The sequence below is a fragment of the Montipora foliosa genome, chromosome 5, assembly GCF_036669935.1.
Source record: "Montipora foliosa isolate CH-2021 chromosome 5, ASM3666993v2, whole genome shotgun sequence".
Classification (NCBI taxonomy): Eukaryota; Metazoa; Cnidaria; class Anthozoa; order Scleractinia; family Acroporidae; genus Montipora; species Montipora foliosa.
The window spans coordinates 37323303-37340802 of record NC_090873.1 but is presented as its reverse complement, the minus strand read 5'-3'; the positions used below and the strand labels follow the sequence as shown (position 1 = coordinate 37340802).

Below are 17500 nucleotides of genomic sequence, written 5' to 3'. Positions count from 1 at the left end.
AGTCGTCTTGATGGTTTTCAGTGGGACCCATCAAAGTCCAACCGAGTAGTGATCGAACAGCAACTGGTTCACCACTCTTTCCCCTTCTTTCTTCCATCACCCAGAAGGCTTCAGGGACGTTGCACCCGATAAGCACTCTAACGTCCTTATTTTGAATCTCTAGAAGCTCAATGTCACTAAGATGAGACCAGCCTTGGACATCTTCGGCACGCGGAATGCTGCGACGTAAAACATTTAAACGATCTACTGTCCACACCCTTGGTATTTCCAAAGAGGAAGTACCATCCAAGGAACTAAGGGCTAACTTAAGCTCTAAGCCGGACTTGGCACTGTCCTTTTTCTCTTGGGTTGTTAAGAGGAAGTCACGTCGTTCACCCTGAAGATCAAGCTCCTTCACCAACTCAGCATCACAAAGAGATACATCTGAACCGTTGTCCAGTAGTGCGTACGTTTCTAACATCCGACCAGAATCGTTGTCATGCACCCTGACGGGAACGATTCTCAGACATATCCTTGTGATAGTTGTTTGGTTGCGATTTCCATGGTAACTTGCGCCGGCCCCAATTGCGTGACTCTGAGTTGAAAAGTTTCTACTGGTATTTACATGTGCCTCAATTATGTGACCTTGGGTAGCACCATCTCTATTGGAACCTGCTGAACACCTAGCTGCATAACTGTGATTAGGGCGATTTCTGGCGAAACATGAGGATGGTTCAACTTCACAGGAGCGGTCGGTGTAAATGCGGTCCGGTAACAATGGCTGGGGTGGGTGAATCACAGTCATATGCTTCTTGTTACATCCCTCAATATAACAGGCACTCCTCTGCAAACATCCCCTGGCTGTGTGTCCTACTTTAAAACAGTTGTCACAAAGTTTGTGTTCACGTAATGTCTTGACACGTTCAGCGTAGGGTTTTCGCTTAAATTCTTCACAGTTCCACAGTTGGTGTAAGCCATTACACAAAAGGCATTTTCCAAGGTTATAATAACTACTTTGATTCACTCCAGGACTATCATTCCGCCAACCACGTCTTTCTCCGGAAGGAACAACTTTAGCTTGAGATGAAAAGCTCCTTCCTCTTGATTGGTTAGGATTGCTTAACTTCTTGAACTTGCCTCTGTCGCAAGTTACGACGTTGCCAAAAACAGGATCATTTACCACACGAGCTCTCTTAGAAACAAACTCCGAGATATGATGGATTCTTGGGCGCAGCCCATTCCCTCTCAAACGGTCCGCCACCTCCAACCACTTGACCTTAAGGTGAAATGGAAGTCTCTCTATCACATTCCTCAAGTTATCAGCACTGTTAATCTCATCCATATATCCAATCGACTCCAGAACATTTTGGCAATCTCTTAACTGGTCTGCGAATGTGAGTAATCCGCGCTGGTCATAAGGCTTTAAAGGTGCGCCACGAGTTATCATATTAAGGTGAGCGGCAGCGATCTTATATGGATGCCTAAATCGCTCTTCCAGTAATGTCCTAGCTGTTTGATAACCAACGGCGGAGTCCAGGGCTAAAACAACTTTTGATCGCGTCTCTTGCCGCTCCCGTGCAATACTGTAACAGGTACGACAGCCTTTCACTATCATCCGACGCATTTTTAGCGATACCATTATCAAAGGAGCAAACAAAATTCAAATAATCCAGCGGGTTACCATCGAACTTGCTTATGTCAGGCTTTGGAAAGGAAAACCCCTGTTTAATCGTCGAAGCCATACTTTGGAAGGTCTGTTGTTGGAGACCTATCATCTGTTGCTGTTGGTGCAGCAGCCGCTCCAGATTTCCTTGATAAGGAGAGTACCCAGCATCTACATCAGTACCAAATTCATCATGCGTGGGTTCTCTTTTCAATCTGGGTGTAACACAATCGTAATCGCGATGCCCGCCTGGCGTGTCGCTGACCACTCTAGGCTCAAGATCAAAGTCAGAACGTACGTGAATGTGGCGGTACATGGCAGGTTCGAGCCCTGAATGTGTGTCAACGCGGCGAGACGTGGCAGGATCGAGACCTGCACCCGTGTCAACGTGGCGAGACGTGGTAGGGTCGAGATCCGCACTCGCGTATGTGTCGTCTCTAGATGGCCGAGAAGGCATATTCCTTTTCATTTCAGGCGTTAATCCAGACTCAACATTCGAAAATACACCAGTTCTTTGATCGTATCTCTTCATTTCTGGAACACTAGTTGCTCGGGGAGGCCCCATAACTGCGATCCAAACATTCTTCGGATTGACCTTCTTCTTCTAAAATTTGTACTCTCAGGCGAGCTTGCTCGATTGTACTTCTAACTTCCAACAACTCTTCTTCACGCATTACCGTTTCACGTCTTTGCTGTAATTCGAACTTTTTCTTCAGTTGCTGCAACCTCAACTTAGCTATGGCTTCCTCAATTTTGGCCTCCTTAACTTTTACCGTTAGACGAGTGCTTGCTTTGGAAACAGAATTTGATGAAACTTTTGTAACAGTAAGATGGGAACCTCGCTGGCTAGCCGAATCACATGTATCTACACGAGGCAACACCTGTGAGCTATCAAGCCACTCCCATGCACGCCGAACGAAGACATGATGGGCATCACGCTGATCATCAAACCCCGTTGTTTCTTGAAAAATTTCTTCTGGGTCGTCCAGGCGACGAAGGTAAGCATCATGCGCTCGTCCAAAGTTAATAAATGCCGATTCCAAATTAGCCAGCTTACCACGCACAGCTTCAAATTCTCCGGCAGTCATCGAGATCTCGATCTCTCTTTCAATTCGGGTTACGTGTCCCTTGTAGCCTGATCGCTAAGTTTTCAATTTCTGAATTAATTCGCGGCGATAGACGCCATCCTGTGGACTTACACCTTCCTGATCTTGGAAAGACATGCGGCCGTAATAATTACTGACGCTCAAAACTTCCACACAGTTTTTTGAATGAATGTGGACGGCCGTAGCCGCCACAGTTAAATATAAAAAGACTATTCGCCACACCACAGCTTGAATTCGTTGTTACCAGATCATATACGATTCAACTGAAAGGATAAATAAAATTTACAAAGTTACAAATGAAGTTTACATAAATTGTGAGGCTGGAAATATACAAACGAACGAGACGAATACTTACAAAACTGTGGTAAAAAGTTCTAAATTTCATCGAGTCCGATGTTATCCTGTTCGCAAAAACGACACGTCAACTGCTTCTGGCAAGACTAACAATTACACATGGACCGGAACTTATACTATTTTTATGAATAAATTTGCAAGTAACAACTTACAATTAAGACGTTAAGACAATAGATTTTACATCCGTTCATACGGCGCTACAAGGGCATTTTGTCCACCAAGGTTAAAGCGCTTATTTGGGACCAGCTCTAGCCTGAAACACTTTCCAACGATGTAAAAGAATGCAAAAGGTGCAAACATCAATAATTAAGAACATTATTCCACTAGTCTTAATCATCGAGACTCGTTGAAGGCCCATGAACACGTGGATCCCAGAGCGTTAGACATATCTGTTCTTGTAAAACAGGCCACTGACTCCTTTGCTTTATGGGCTAATGCCAATTGCGACCTAAATATGAGAAGACGGGAAGTCATTAGACGAATCGGGGATCTTAACCAAGATAACAAGCATCTGTGGTCAAGTACCGTTCCTATTGTACACTACACTACACTACACTACACTACACTTCTTAATTGAACACTCCCCGAGGGGCTTTTCGGGGCCAATGAAACAATCAACGAAACGACAGAGCACAACAACAACAGCTGTTAAAAATCGCAACTGGCCGGAGGCAAACCAGTTGGCTATGTACAAGTGTGACTGAGAAGTTGAACCAGGGGCTGCCCGGAACAAACTCAACGAGTGGTTAAAACGAGTCTCAAATTGAACCCGGGAACTCCCGATCTCAAGGCACGCGTCCTAACCACTGGGCTGCACTACCTCCTGTTTGGTGACGAGCTGTCAAAACAGCTAAACGAGATGGAAAAAACTAATCGGGTAAGTAGGAAACTTGGCACCTGCAAAAAATCCCGACCATGCAGAAGTGGCTACAACGCTAATCAACGCACGGGCACCATGAGCAAGGATTTTGGCTATAAAAGCAACAGACGTTCCCACACAAGGCGTTTAAGTAATTAAAGTAGCCGAGGCGCTCCTCTCAAAACAATCAAAAGGAAAAGGGAGAGGGAAGGGCACAAGGGATGCAGTGAACCAGACACATGTTGAGTATGCTCCACCCCCTAATGATGTATGGGGGAATGTCTTAAAATCACAACCTATTGAAGCAGAAAGGCTGAAACATGTGTTGGTTAATGAAGAAAAAACATTTACTGATGACATGGTCCCAACACAGAACTATCCCTCCCAAGGAATGATGTCTGATCCCCAAGAAACTGAGGTCATTTACATCGACATAAATAAACATTTGGAGGAGGGAGTAATTATATTTTCTCAACATGAAAAAGGAGAATGGGCTGGCCGGTGGATGCCGACTTATACTAAATTTAAAAGAGCTGAATGCCTTCCTACCCTACTACCATTTTAAAATGGAAACTTTGGAAACAGCAATTACGCTTGTCACCCCGGGCAGTGTGATGGCTTCAGTTAATTTGAGAGATGCGTACTATTCCATCCCCATTGCCAAAAAAACCCCTGAAATTTATAAAGCAATGCAAATTGTTTCAGTACACGAGTTTGCCAAATGATCTTTCAAGTGCCCCCAGGATATTTACCAAAATCCTTAAACCTGTCTATTCAACTCAGCAAGTACTCTGCAGTTTGGGTACTTGTCATCAGCATTTATTGATGATTCTTAGCTGAAAGGTAACACATGCAGGCTGCGAACGAAATCAGACTCTGTGCCACAGTTGACTAGGTTTTGTTGTACATGAAAAGAACTCAAAAGAATTTACTTTTCTATGTTTCTTGATCAACTCGATAAACATGGAAGTCAAACTGACAAACACCAAAGCACAGAAATTTAAGCATTTTGTGTCAGTCACCCAGAAGGTACAACCAGAGCACTTTAAGAACTAATTGGCGTTATAGTTTCTAGTTTTGTTCTGCTGGGTAGTATGGACCACTGTTTTGGAGATCGTTAGAACTCCCACAAGTGTCAAATACTTCAGACAAATAAGGAGGACTACTTAGCCTCTACTGTTCTTGATAATTACCCTTCATTGGTGTGTGACACATATTCAGCCATTTGTCCCATCTCCCATGGCATTCCAGTAATGGTCCACCAATCAGATGCTTCCCTTCAAGAGTGGGGAGTTGTTCAGGGCAGATATCTCCACAAGTTGCAGATGGACTCCTTTTTATGTACTTAACTCACATCGTAGAGAACAGCAAGTTGGGAGTCAGGGTGCACTTTTCCAAAATATTATGATAAACAGATTATTACAGCTGAAACAGTTTTTCCTTTAAGTGTGCTAAACGAGACCTAAAAAATGTACAGTATTTGTGCGCAATAAAATTGTGCTGATGAGATATAACATGTTAAAGTTTTTTTTCATTGAATTACTTGACATTATAGTTGTGTTATACTCAGAGTGTGTCCATCAGATACTTTGAAAGCCCAAGTGACTCCGCAGTGCATGTTAACGAGGCAGAAGCAAAGATTTATCAAAGCTTACCTGGAAGTTAATGAATGATTGGCATTCTGCTAAGTTACCAGGAACAAGGAGTCACGTGCCTATCCCTTGAGGATACACACACTAGCTTCATGATGGTGTTCATCTTGCTGATGGACACACTGATATGCTTTCTCGCGTAACTCCTTGTTCCTGGTGTATTGGTAGAATCCCAATCAAACTTCAACTTCCAGGTAAGTTTCGTGTAATTTGTAATTACTTTTCCTCGGTCATTTGCCAGTGGTATTATTGCTTTATGGCGTTGTCGTTTCCGTCGCCATCGTCGCTTCTTAAGAGACTTGGTATGATTAACGCTGAAGACGCTGCCGAGTTTGCGTATGCTGCTCAATCTTGTGCTTTCCTCACAAGTGAGAACCATGCTTCATAGGTAGTAGGGACCTAAGGAAGCTTAAACAACCCCAACAGAAAACTGAAGTTGTTCTTGTTTGCATTATTTTCAGAAAAATGGCATCTTGCTCGTGCTTTTACCTACACTCACAACGAACTTGTGCCTCCTTTTTATCGTGATAAGGTTCGCCGTGGTCATTTTTCTGGAAGGGCGAAAGAGGTGGTTCCACAGCACAAATGATATCGATGTAGGTACTGATCCTCTTGATTGGGGATATGGGAGTGATGGTGATGATGATAATGAAAAGTATGTTAAGGTTAATGACGATTATGATGAGGATTATGGGAAGATTGTGCCGTGTTTTGAGGGCTCTCTCATATGTGATTCATAAATAGTACTTTATTTTTCGAGGGAGAGTTATAAATAGAACTTTATTTTGCGAGGGAGAGTTCAATCAATCACATTTCCTTCCTTCCTCCCTTCCTCCCTTCCTTCATTCCTTCCTCTCTTCCTTCCCTTTTTCCTTCCTTCCTTCCTTCCTTCGCCACAGTTGTGAACGCTACTTTAGCATACAGAATGAAGTAATACAAATTAAGTCGAATAAAATATAACTATGTACAATCTAAAACATGATTACATTAAAAAAAAATGTGGCTAAAACTAGGTTAGATTTAGGACTTAAACGCATCCTATTTCATTTTACGAAAGTTGAACAATTTAAAAGTGTCTTTTTTCGCAACGTTTTGGTTTCTGGCGCAAAGGAGGTAGTTGCTGTGACAATCTTCAGCAAGACGGAATAGGTAAGGTGGTGCCACTTCGGATCTTGTTTCTTATGTCGACTTAATTCTTGTTAGCATGATAGCAAGGTTGGTAGAACACTACATAGATGTCGCAGATGTCATGGGGTCAATTGACACATATGTCATGGGTAGAGATCAGTCAGCTAGTACGCGACCTTCTAAGCTGGAGGTCACCAGTTCGATCCCCGGCTCATTTTATCGACGTCTGTTTAACTTTCCTCTGATCCTTGTAGCTGTTTCTTTGAATACTCGTAAAACGTCGCATTGACGGAGGTAGGGGAGTATAGGGTATGCACCGAGGGCCACATACAGTAACACTAGTTCACCGGCACGTTTTGCCCTTGTAAATTGAGGACCTTTACCTTTATTTTTGACTTTTTTATTAGTCTAATTTTTTCAGGCTCTCTTTTTGTCACTATTAAAGTAGCGTTCATAAAATGCGCAGATCTTATATGCGCAGTGCAAAGATATGTTGCCTCTAACTCATGTTGCAGTGATGATATTCAGTTGAGAATAATTGATAATCACTAATGTAAATCTTGTTTAGAGACATGGACAACCCCGCGTTAAGACTGGTTTGGCAAGAGAGTCAGGGATTAAATACGTCAAGTTGGCACTAAATCCCGGATCAAACATGTAAGCAATTGTGACAGTACTAAATAGAGCTGAAACGTTGCATTCAAGATATCTTAAGCCTTGTCTACACGAGCAATTTCTATGTGACGATTTTTATTTGGTCATGTAGACGAGGACATTTGGCCAATTTTTAAGTGGCAAGTGTGCTTGCTGAAAAACTGGCGTTTATACATGTGACAAATAAAAATTGTCCAATACGAAAAATTGCTCGTGTAGACGACTCGTCACATAAAATGTGGCAAATTTCTGCTTCTTAGTGCGCGCCATTGGAGAATGACCAGGCAAAGTCGCTTTGTTTCTGCTTTCTCTCTGCTGTCCAAAGGCTAAACTAAATTGCGAATTGTCAACAATTATTTTCGTGCTATCTACACGATCAAATGATTGTATTTGCTATGTAAAATTGTCACATATATATATATATATATATATATATATATATATATATTTTTAAAACATTTTTATCTCAGAGTCGAGCGAGAGGTCAAGTGGTACACAAAGGCAGTTCAGTGCGTTTACAAGACCAGAGATGGTACGTTTAATAAAATGTATTTTTCTTGAAGAGTCTTGGTGACCGAGGTGTCTAAATGACCGGCAGCTAATCAAGGTTTTTCAAATGCCCTTTGTAAAATTCGCCCCTAGAAAAACCAAACAACTAGTTCCATTACTTGACTAACTAAATTAACAAAAGAGAGGTGTAAAACTCTCGCAGAATTTCAATTTGTTTCGGCTTTCTGTCGGAAAGAACATCGCAGTGATTAAAGGACTTAAATCCAGGATTGAGCTAGATTCGAACCCCTGACGGTGCATTGTGCTCAACCACTGTAATATGAAGTCATTTAAGTTCAGTTCAGATGCTGGGTTGAAATTTTTTCTGGGTCAGTCTTTGCATGCAATTACCTAAGTCACTTTATTATCATTGCTTTAGTTGATGAACTTTAATTTTGCTCAGAACGTTGATACTTATCAGCAATACAAATATGTACGTAATATATTCGGTTCCATTCCTCTTATTTTGGAGTCTGTACATTGACACCTAGGTTTTACGGGGGCACCCAACGAATCTGTTCCTCACATTATCTGTTCCCTAGAGGAATCTTGCTGACTGGCAAAAATACAGGTGTTTCGATGAGCTGGCTGGGAAATTTTGTTATTGATAGAGGTTTTGCCTGGGAATTACTGACTTTTTCTAGCATTTCAACCCGAGCTGGCTGTAGAAACTGTGAAGACTGAGGACGACTAAAAAAAAAAAAAAAAAAAAAAAAAAATGGAACCCCTTCCCTCTCCCAGAGAGTAGTCACAAACATACGACGGCTGGTCAGAGTGATTGCGCTTTCGGAAAAAAAAAACCTGTTTTGTCCTGGTTTTGTCGCGTTTGTTCGGTCGTTTTGGATCGAAGGATTTGAAAGCGCGCGGAATTCCTGGCTGGAAAATAAATTTGATCGGCTGGCTGGGAAACCAACCAATTTTATCTAGCTGGCTGGGAAATTTCTTGTGTGTCTTGCTGGGAAAAAGGAACAGATAATGTTTTCCCAGCAACACTGAAAAACACCTGAAAATGCCTTAATAACATTTATTTTCATTAACTGGGGTATAATAATACATTGGTCGTTGGGTGCCCCTGGTTTTAGGAATGGCGGGTTTTTAGTTGCTTACAGTTTGAGCTCCCAAATAGGCCAAGTGGGAGAGTATGTGGATGGCAAATCAGATGTTGCAAGCTATATCGAACGTGTAGAATTATATTTTGTCGCAAATTATGTGGAAAAGGGCAATGAGGTTGCTACGTTTCTTGCTGTGGTTGGAGTCAATGCGTATGGAGTTCTTCGCAATTTGTTGGCCCCCCAGCTACCAAAAAATAATTATTTTGATGAGCTAACAGATGTTTTGATTAAGCATTACTCTACAAAACTCATATATATAGCGAAACGTTTTAAATTTCATCGTCGCAACCAGTTTGAGAGCGAATCGGTTGCTCAGTTTGTGGTGGAGCTAAAGCAACTAGCATTGAAGTGTGAATTCAGAGTTTTCCTTAAAAAGAAGCGTTACTGGATCGACTTGTTTGTGGGTTCAAAAACACTCAAATCCAGAAGACATTGTTAGCGAAAAGGGAATTGATATTCAAGAGACAGCATTTCAGACAGCACAATCCATGAAGTTGGCTAGAAAAGGAGATGATCGGGATGTTATCGCGACCGGAGTCAGTAAGTTTTTGTTTCTCTACTCTGGCAATAATAGCAAAGTTACCACAACAAGGCTTTCATAGGGGGAATCATTTAGTTGTTTTTGTTGTGGTCAAAAACATGCTCTGTGAGATTGCTAATGCAAGACCGCTCATATAGATGTAAGAAAAAGGGCCATATTGCCAAGATGTTTGATCTGAAGTGTGATGCCCTCAGCACGCGTTATGCTGAGGATTTTTCGCAGTCGGATACTGCTGACGATGAAATGTGGGGTCTTGGTTTGTATACCCTCACTTGTAAACAACAGCGTGGATCGGGTTATCAAGTCCAGATGTAGTTGAATGGCAAACCAGTGAGAATGGAAGTAGACACTGGATCCGCTGTGTCTATTGATCTGAAACGGTTAAAAGAAAGAAAATTAGCATCTGCCATTGAAGCCAACACAATTTTATTTGTGTACTCGTATGAGCAGTTAGCCCTAATGGGGGAAATTCAAGTAAGGATGAAGTATCAAACCCAGGAAGTGCTGTTACTTTCTGTTGTGACTGAGGGTGACAAACCTGTGTTGCTTAAACGGAATTGGCTGGAGAAACTTAATGTTTCCCAAGTTAATGCGTTGGATGGGCTAATCTCAAAGTATCGAGTCCTGTTTGAAAAGGGTTATGGACATCTCAAATAATATAAGGCCTCCATTCATGTCCGTGAGGACGCACAACCTATCTTCCTTAAGGCACAGTTCTTATGACCTCAAGAAAAAAAGTGCCGCAGGTTTAGCAGAGGTTAAAGGAATTCGAAGAAGGGACCATTTATAAGGTGAGCCAAAGTGATTGAGCTGCCCTGGCAGTGTCTGTCCCTAAGAAATTTGGGACTTTGCGAGTGTGTGGTGATTACAAGATGACCATTAATCAGTGTGCTGGTGTTGACCAATACCCGTTACCGAATGCAGAAGATTTGTTTGCGACGTTATCTGGGGGTGAAATCTTTTGCAAGATTGATTTATCACATGGCTATCAGCACGTTTAGCTGGATGACGATTCCAACAAGTACCTGACTTTATAAACTCTCAAGGGTTTATACCGGTATAAGCGTTTACCAATTAGAGTTTCCAGTGCACCGGTAGTTTCTCAGCGAAATATTGATCAGCTTTTGCTGGGACTTAAGTTCACTATATGACGGTTGGATGACATCCTGATCTCAGGACGTTCTCCGGAGGAACATTTTCAAATATTAGAGGAGGTTTTGGACGCTTTCAAGATCATGGCATCAGTCGTATTCTGTGAAGTACATTTTCTTTCAGTAAGGGCTTGATTTTCTTGGACATTGAATTGACCAACATGGTATTAGACCCCTGGCACAGAAAATGGAGGTAATTATGGAGGCCAACAGTCCGAGCAATCTCCCACAAATGAATCCCCAATCTGGCCACCATTCTGCGCCCTCTACATGACCTTTTGCAAAAGGACTGGCCTTGAAAGTGGACTGAGGAATATGAGAGTGCTTTTGGGAAGAGTAAGCGGCAGTTGCAAGATTCGTCTATGTTGGTTCATTATGACCTAAAGAAACCACTTCCCTTGGCCTGTGCTTCATCACCCAATGGGGCAGGGGCAGTGATCTCTCATGTGATGGAGGATGGTACAGAAAAGCTCATTGCCTTTGCCTCTCGGAAACTTACTACCAGTGGACGTAAGTATTCAAAAACTGAAAAAGAGGGGTAACTATTCTATCGTGTTCGGAGTAAAGAAATTTCATTCATACCTTTATAGCTGCAAGTTTATGCTGATAACGGATCACCAGCCATTGGTCAAAATTTTTGGTCCCAAGACAGGTGTACACCCGTTGTCAGCAGCACCAATGCAAGGGTGGTCCTTGATTTTGGCAGCTTACTAGTATGAGATTGAATATCGCAAGTCTGCCGAACATGCAAAGGCGGATGCCTTGTCGAGACTTGTCTCTACTTCTGCTGACGACAGGCTGGATGGGGATTTGTATTTGGTTAGTCATATGAACGAGTTGCATGTTACTGCCCGAGCGTCGGCAACAAGGAAAGACCCAGTTTTAGCTCGCGTGTACGATTTCACCTTACATGGATGGCCGTCAGTAGTTGTAGATCCCGTGTTTCAGTCATATAGTTCACGCAAACATGAACTTTCAGTTGACCAAGGCTGTGTGTTGTGGGGCTTACGTGTTGTTATCCCTGAAGTATATCGTGTGCGCTTGTTGGATGACTTGCATCAAGAACATCATGGAATCTGTCGGATGATGTCTCTGGCAAAGGGTGATTTTGGGTGGCGCCTGGACAGGTTTCTGCCATCGGAGAGCGTGTCAGTAGTGTTAGTTAGTCTCCTCCTAGAGCACCCTTACACTCGTGGAAGTGTCCTGTTAAACTGTGGGAACGCATACACATGGATTTCTTTGAGACGGACAAGATAAAGTTCCATATTGTTATCGACGCTTATTCGAAATGGTTGGAGGTCATTCCCATGAGCTTCACAACCAGTTTAAAGACCATTGACCCTTCTCGCACATTGGTTACACGTTATGGCATCCCAGGAGACTTAGCTTCTGACAATGGACCGCAACTTGCAGCTGAGGAGTTCACCAAGTTCATGAGGCAGAATTGGTTTAAGTTCACCCGCGTACCACCGTACCACCCTGCATCAAAGGGGCGGTGGAGTGTTCCTTACAGAAAGCTAAAGTGGCTTTGACCAAGCGATTGCTTGATGGGACAGCAAATACGCTTAGTCTGGAACACCGGCTCACCGTTTTTCTTATTCTGAATGGTAGCACACCGTCACTGTCACGGAACAATTCTCAGCTCAAATTTTTTTTGCAACGGCAAATCAAAAACTTTTTCACACTACTGAAGCCGAATCTGAGCAGAGCAGTGGAGGAAAGCAGGTAAAACAGAAAGAGTACCATGATGAAGGGCGCCTCAAGTTTCGTAAGTTTAAATTTAATGAAGTTGTCCAGGTTCGTAAGTGGCGAAGTGGAATTAAAAAGTGGCTTCCGGGACGGATCACCCAGTTGAAATGTCCTCGCACCCACCTTGTTCGTTGTGGGAACCAAATTTTGTCCACGTGGATCACTTAAAAGGAACGGGTTGCAACCCTTCTTTGGGTTCGGTGACTGGCGGTAGAGAGAGCAGTCGCGTAGAGGAGTCGGTGGAGTCGCAGGCAGCGGTGAAAGATTGTCTGGTATTCCCCGAGCGCACCAAGTCCTGGGAATAGTGCCGTTGCAGGAAATAGATAGAAAAAGCTAGTGCCACAGGAGCCACAGGAATCGGTATTGGGAGATACTCTGCAGGGAACGAGCACCCCAGGGTCACCATTGCCACCACAGTCAGTACCAAGGTACCCTCTTCGAGAAAGAAAAACCCAAAAGAGTCTTATTTGTGAAATTTAATTGAAATTTTGATTTCGTTATGAGCACTGAACGCTGCTTACGTATCTAGACTTGTTGAGTTCCATTGTTTGATAATGAATTTCCCATTTGTTCGGGAGCAGTGTAATACACTAGGTTCCGGGGGTCTGTGCATTGAAACCTAGGTTTTCGAAATGGTGGGCTTTTAGTTGTTGAAATAGTACAAAATATATGTGGCTATTATGAGTACCTTTACCAATGTGTGTTTGTTTATTTTGTATTTAAGATTTTGAATTCTCCACCCAACTAATTTCAACTGTGATGGTTGCAATGATTGTCGTCGTTCAGGTGTGTAATTGAGTTAAAGGAGAAGTTCACTCCAAGATGACGATCGTTTTTATGTATTGTGAGTTCATGAGGAGAACAGCTTTTAAACAAAATTTCAAACTTGAAATAGCTTTCTATCCTTGTGAAATCATTGTTAAAAATAGGTCCGCAATGCGTACATGTGTGGCTTACGAAATTAAGCTGCTTTGATGGGGGAGGTTACAAATTAAAAGGATCTGTTTTGTCATTGAGTTTCTATTAGTATCTGATTACGGTTAGTTTTCAATATTGTTCCTCTCAATCAAAACAATAAGATAATTGACATACATCTGTCCTGAAATGCTTATTTTCAAGATGAGGGTTATTGGGTAAAGTTTTATGGAGGTGTCATTTTGACAACAGAGGTTGCGCATGTAACCTGAGGATTTAAGGAACTGAAAAAATGTCAGCATCATGTCCTATAGTGGGCTTATAGATTCAGTCATGATTTTGTTTACGCAACCAAGTGGAATTGAGTTCTGAGTTTGTCCAGGGCAAGTGTTGTGAAATCAACTCCAGGGAAGCATTTCGTATGAATGCTTTTGGCATTTTGTGTACCAGTGCAAGAGCACAACACTTTGCAGAAGGGCTGGGACATACAGGAAATGATGTAACCTTTGCTAGAAGCCACATTGGGAGCTTGATTTGGTTTGAATGTACGACTAATTTTTGACAATATATGCATGTAAAGTATCATAATGCTAAATTTTCAATAAAGAAACACAGAAAAATTTAGTTGATGTAAGTGGCTATTGGGTTGCAAGTGGAGGAATTTGGGAAAAAAAGATAGACACATAACAATATCTGAACACAAGCAATATTTTAATAAATCATATGTTGAGTAGTGCTTATTAACATTGCTAATAATTTTAAGCCAATAAGATTAACAATTTTACCTGGAGGTTTTAAGAAAAAGTTCAACAGAATTCAATGTACAGGGAAGTTCATGATGGTATCATATGACTTTAAATACCAGAATCGTTGAAGTTTTCTTATTATGGACCTTGTAATTTTATGTCAGTGTGTTTACCAAGTTCAAGCTATGTGGAAACATGAAATGAATAGATGAACTTGACATCACGCAAAGTGCTAATCTACTGTACAAAAAGGTCCAAAATAAACATTGTGAGCAGGTGTAGTACACAAATTGGGTAAATCAAAACACTACTTCATTCCATATTTTGTATTGTCCAACAACTTGTTTCAATGTTGGTAAATAAAAGACATTCATGTAAAGCATCATAATTGAAACGTGACAAAGCATCCTTTGTTTTAAGGAAATTGTCATGAGAGCCGATTCTTGATCGGTATTGTTCAACAGAGATTCCCATGTTACTTACTTCTGACGAAATCGTGGGCTAGCAGACTCTTGTCAACTGTGTGTGGATGATTCGTCCAATTCGATTCAACAACAACATTGAGCAATGACAACACAAGCACAGGAGAGTCTCTTTTGCTTTCAAGTAACTTCAGAGCCTTTCAAATACTTTCAGAAACTTTCAGATACTCAAGCAGGTCTGCTGAGCAGATTGAGGCCGTTAAATGTTGGCTTGCGAGAGTCAATAATGACTCGTAAGTTTTCATGTGACGCAACCTGTACCAAAGGTCCAGACCGTGAATTGAAATGTTGCCCTGTGAGAGCACAACTCCTCGCTGTAATCCGAACTTAGAAGACAAGCCGACTGTAGGAAAGCCGGCGTGTAAAATCCAAGCAGCAAAGAAGAACGAATAACTAGATAAAAAACGATCTTCGACAACGCGCTGTGTTACAACCACAAAATGGCCGCTTTCTGAAGCTTAGAAGTTTACGTACCTTAGCCAAGCGTAGACTGGGGCCTGTCTTGGACGATAGTAAACCACGTGACAGCCACTCCGTTCACCGTGACAAATCCAGGAATAAATATCTTGGGCCATGGCATTGAGTGGTTTACACTTCGTGTAAGCCACACAAAAATATACGCATGCATGCCGCCATCTTAGATTATACGTGACGCCATTCAGCTCAACCTGAAGTTTTACGGGAAGCGTGAACACGCAAAGCTGTTGAGATTCCTCTTCGTATTCCAGTCGTGCCTTTTTGTTCAGCGACATAAATTGCTCAAATTGGTAAGATGTTGTTCACATTTCAGAAAAGTGGGATGAGGTGAGCTCAATGACCTCACGTATAATCCGAGATGGCGGCCTGCATGTGTGTATTCTTAACACAGATTTCACAAGGTTAGAAAACTATTTCAAGATTGACATTTTGGTTAAAAGCTGTTCTCCTCATGGACTTTCTATTAAAAAAAAAAGATTGTCACTTTGGAGTGAACCTCTTTAAGAGTGCAGCAGTATCGACAGTGATGATAGTCCTGTTCTGGGACTCCCTCCTAGCCCGTCCTGAAAATGGGCCTGGAACCCAAGCGGGAAAAGAGTGAGACCTGTATTACTTGCACTCCATGCTGTGAGTGGCACCATTTTCCGCCCCAAAACGGGGTAAGAACATATTAATTTTGGAAAAAGAAATTAATTGGACATAGAGGGCTTTTATACTGGAAACATGGCGGAAAATGTGAAAGGGAATTATGATGCAAAGTTTCTGGGAGCAATTGATTTCGCGTTTAAGAAATGCTTCTTTAACTTTGTGACTAAGGCGGAACCATTGCAAGCTATCCATGCAGGCATTACCAGTATGATGTTTTTTGTTAAAAGAGCAAAAGGATTTGGCAAGTCTTCTTTGTGATTTTCATCCATCCGTTAACTTTAAATCAGTCCTTTTTGTCTTGAGTTCCTTAAAAGCATTTATGGAAGATCAGGTGGATGACATACGAAAGTATGGAATTATTTCGTGTCTGAAACTTTATAGTGAACTCCCAACTGAACAGTTGCATAATATTGGCGCAATATCTAACGCTAGGACATTTTACTCTGTCTAACGCCATATTATAAACGATTTTATTCGTCAACTGGGGGCGTCTTAGGGCGTTTGAGGTGTTAATGGTTAATAAGCAGCATATATTTTGTGTGTCACACTTTAGTTCGCCTTAAATTGCTGCTATAAAAAATAACTAAAATTAAAATAAATAAAGTGAGTTTTTAACATCAAACAGGTTGTAACTGTGTTTTAATACAACCCATATTATTCAACCCAGTTGTCATCCACCCGAAAATAGAGCGCACTGAGTATGGCATGCTCCGTTTTGTCGTATCTAGGACTAAGCTGGGTGGGCTTTGTCTCCATCTGTGTTAAAGCGTTGAGCCAGCTAGGCCTTCACTACTCATCTTTTATAGTCCATGTCCAGCTGAGTATACGTATGTAATTCAGCTCACGTGAAGTATAGCGCTCGAATCACAACACCCAGCGAAAAGCGGCGATAACTTGAACTAACTTGGCTAAGATCAGCACTCGAACCCCCGGCTTGACTCTTTCATATTAGGAAAAAATTAAGCTTAACAAATTTCTTTTATGCGTCTGTCCTCTTATTGATGGTAAATTGCGTTCTAACATTGTCAATCAAGAGCATTGTCGATCACGTTTCCACAGCAAATTTTGACAGTGTTATGACGCAATTTGTCACGCTTGTTATGTTATGACGCGAATATTGTCAATAGCTTTTCTCGTCTTCTGATTGGCTACTTACAATAGTCAAGAAAATTTCACGGGTTAAAATGTTGACAGCGGGCGATATGCGTGATGACGTCTGACTAGCTAATTTTACCACTAAGTCTCGTTTGCACAAAATTATTCACATCATTTGGACATGCAATACTGTTCGCACGTGGGTTTTCTTTCAAGATTGCTCCTTTGGGATTTAGCTCGTGCTAAAATTGGCAAGTTTGATTTTCGAATTCAAGGCTTGGTGGTGAAATTAGCTAGTCAGACGTCATCATGCATAAGGGCTGTTTGACAGTTGCACAGATATTTGCATAAATTAAATTTTTATCTGTCTGTACTTTTACTGATGATAAAAATTAGGCAATGAGCGCGAAAGAATTTAAACAGTTGTTGCAAAAACTCTTTTTACTCATTTCTTTCTTAGCTTTCAATTGCCTCCTTTATTGTGTTGCAAATCCTAGCTGATCATTTGAGATCTCAGTGTCCATGGGCCACTTGCGAAGAGTCTGTCCGTATACTTTATGGTAAGAAGAAGCCTTTGCCACCGCTTACAGTGGTTGCATTTAATATCAAGGGCCGAAAATCGTCCATTCACGAGCAATAG

The 17500-nt window shown here is 41.7% G+C and overlaps 1 protein-coding gene across 5 annotated transcripts in view; it reads left to right on the top strand.

The window, feature by feature from the left end:
* The window catches only part of LOC138004100 (stimulated by retinoic acid gene 6 protein-like), a 116787-nt gene that overhangs the window by 49934 nt on the left and 49353 nt on the right, over window positions 1-17500 (top strand). For all 5 annotated transcript variants that reach the window (XR_011123733.1, XR_011123734.1, XM_068850510.1 and 2 more), the window contains exons 7-11: window positions 6075-6209; window positions 7310-7398; window positions 7866-7927; window positions 13222-13283; window positions 17321-17420. Coding sequence is in view for 3 of the 5 variants with exons in the window: in XM_068850510.1 (XP_068706611.1) it covers window positions 6075-6209; window positions 7310-7398; window positions 7866-7927; window positions 13222-13283; window positions 17321-17420 (448 nt within the window). In the remaining 2 variants the exon portion in view is untranslated. The remainder of the gene's footprint in view (window positions 1-6074; window positions 6210-7309; window positions 7399-7865; window positions 7928-13221; window positions 13284-17320; window positions 17421-17500) is intronic.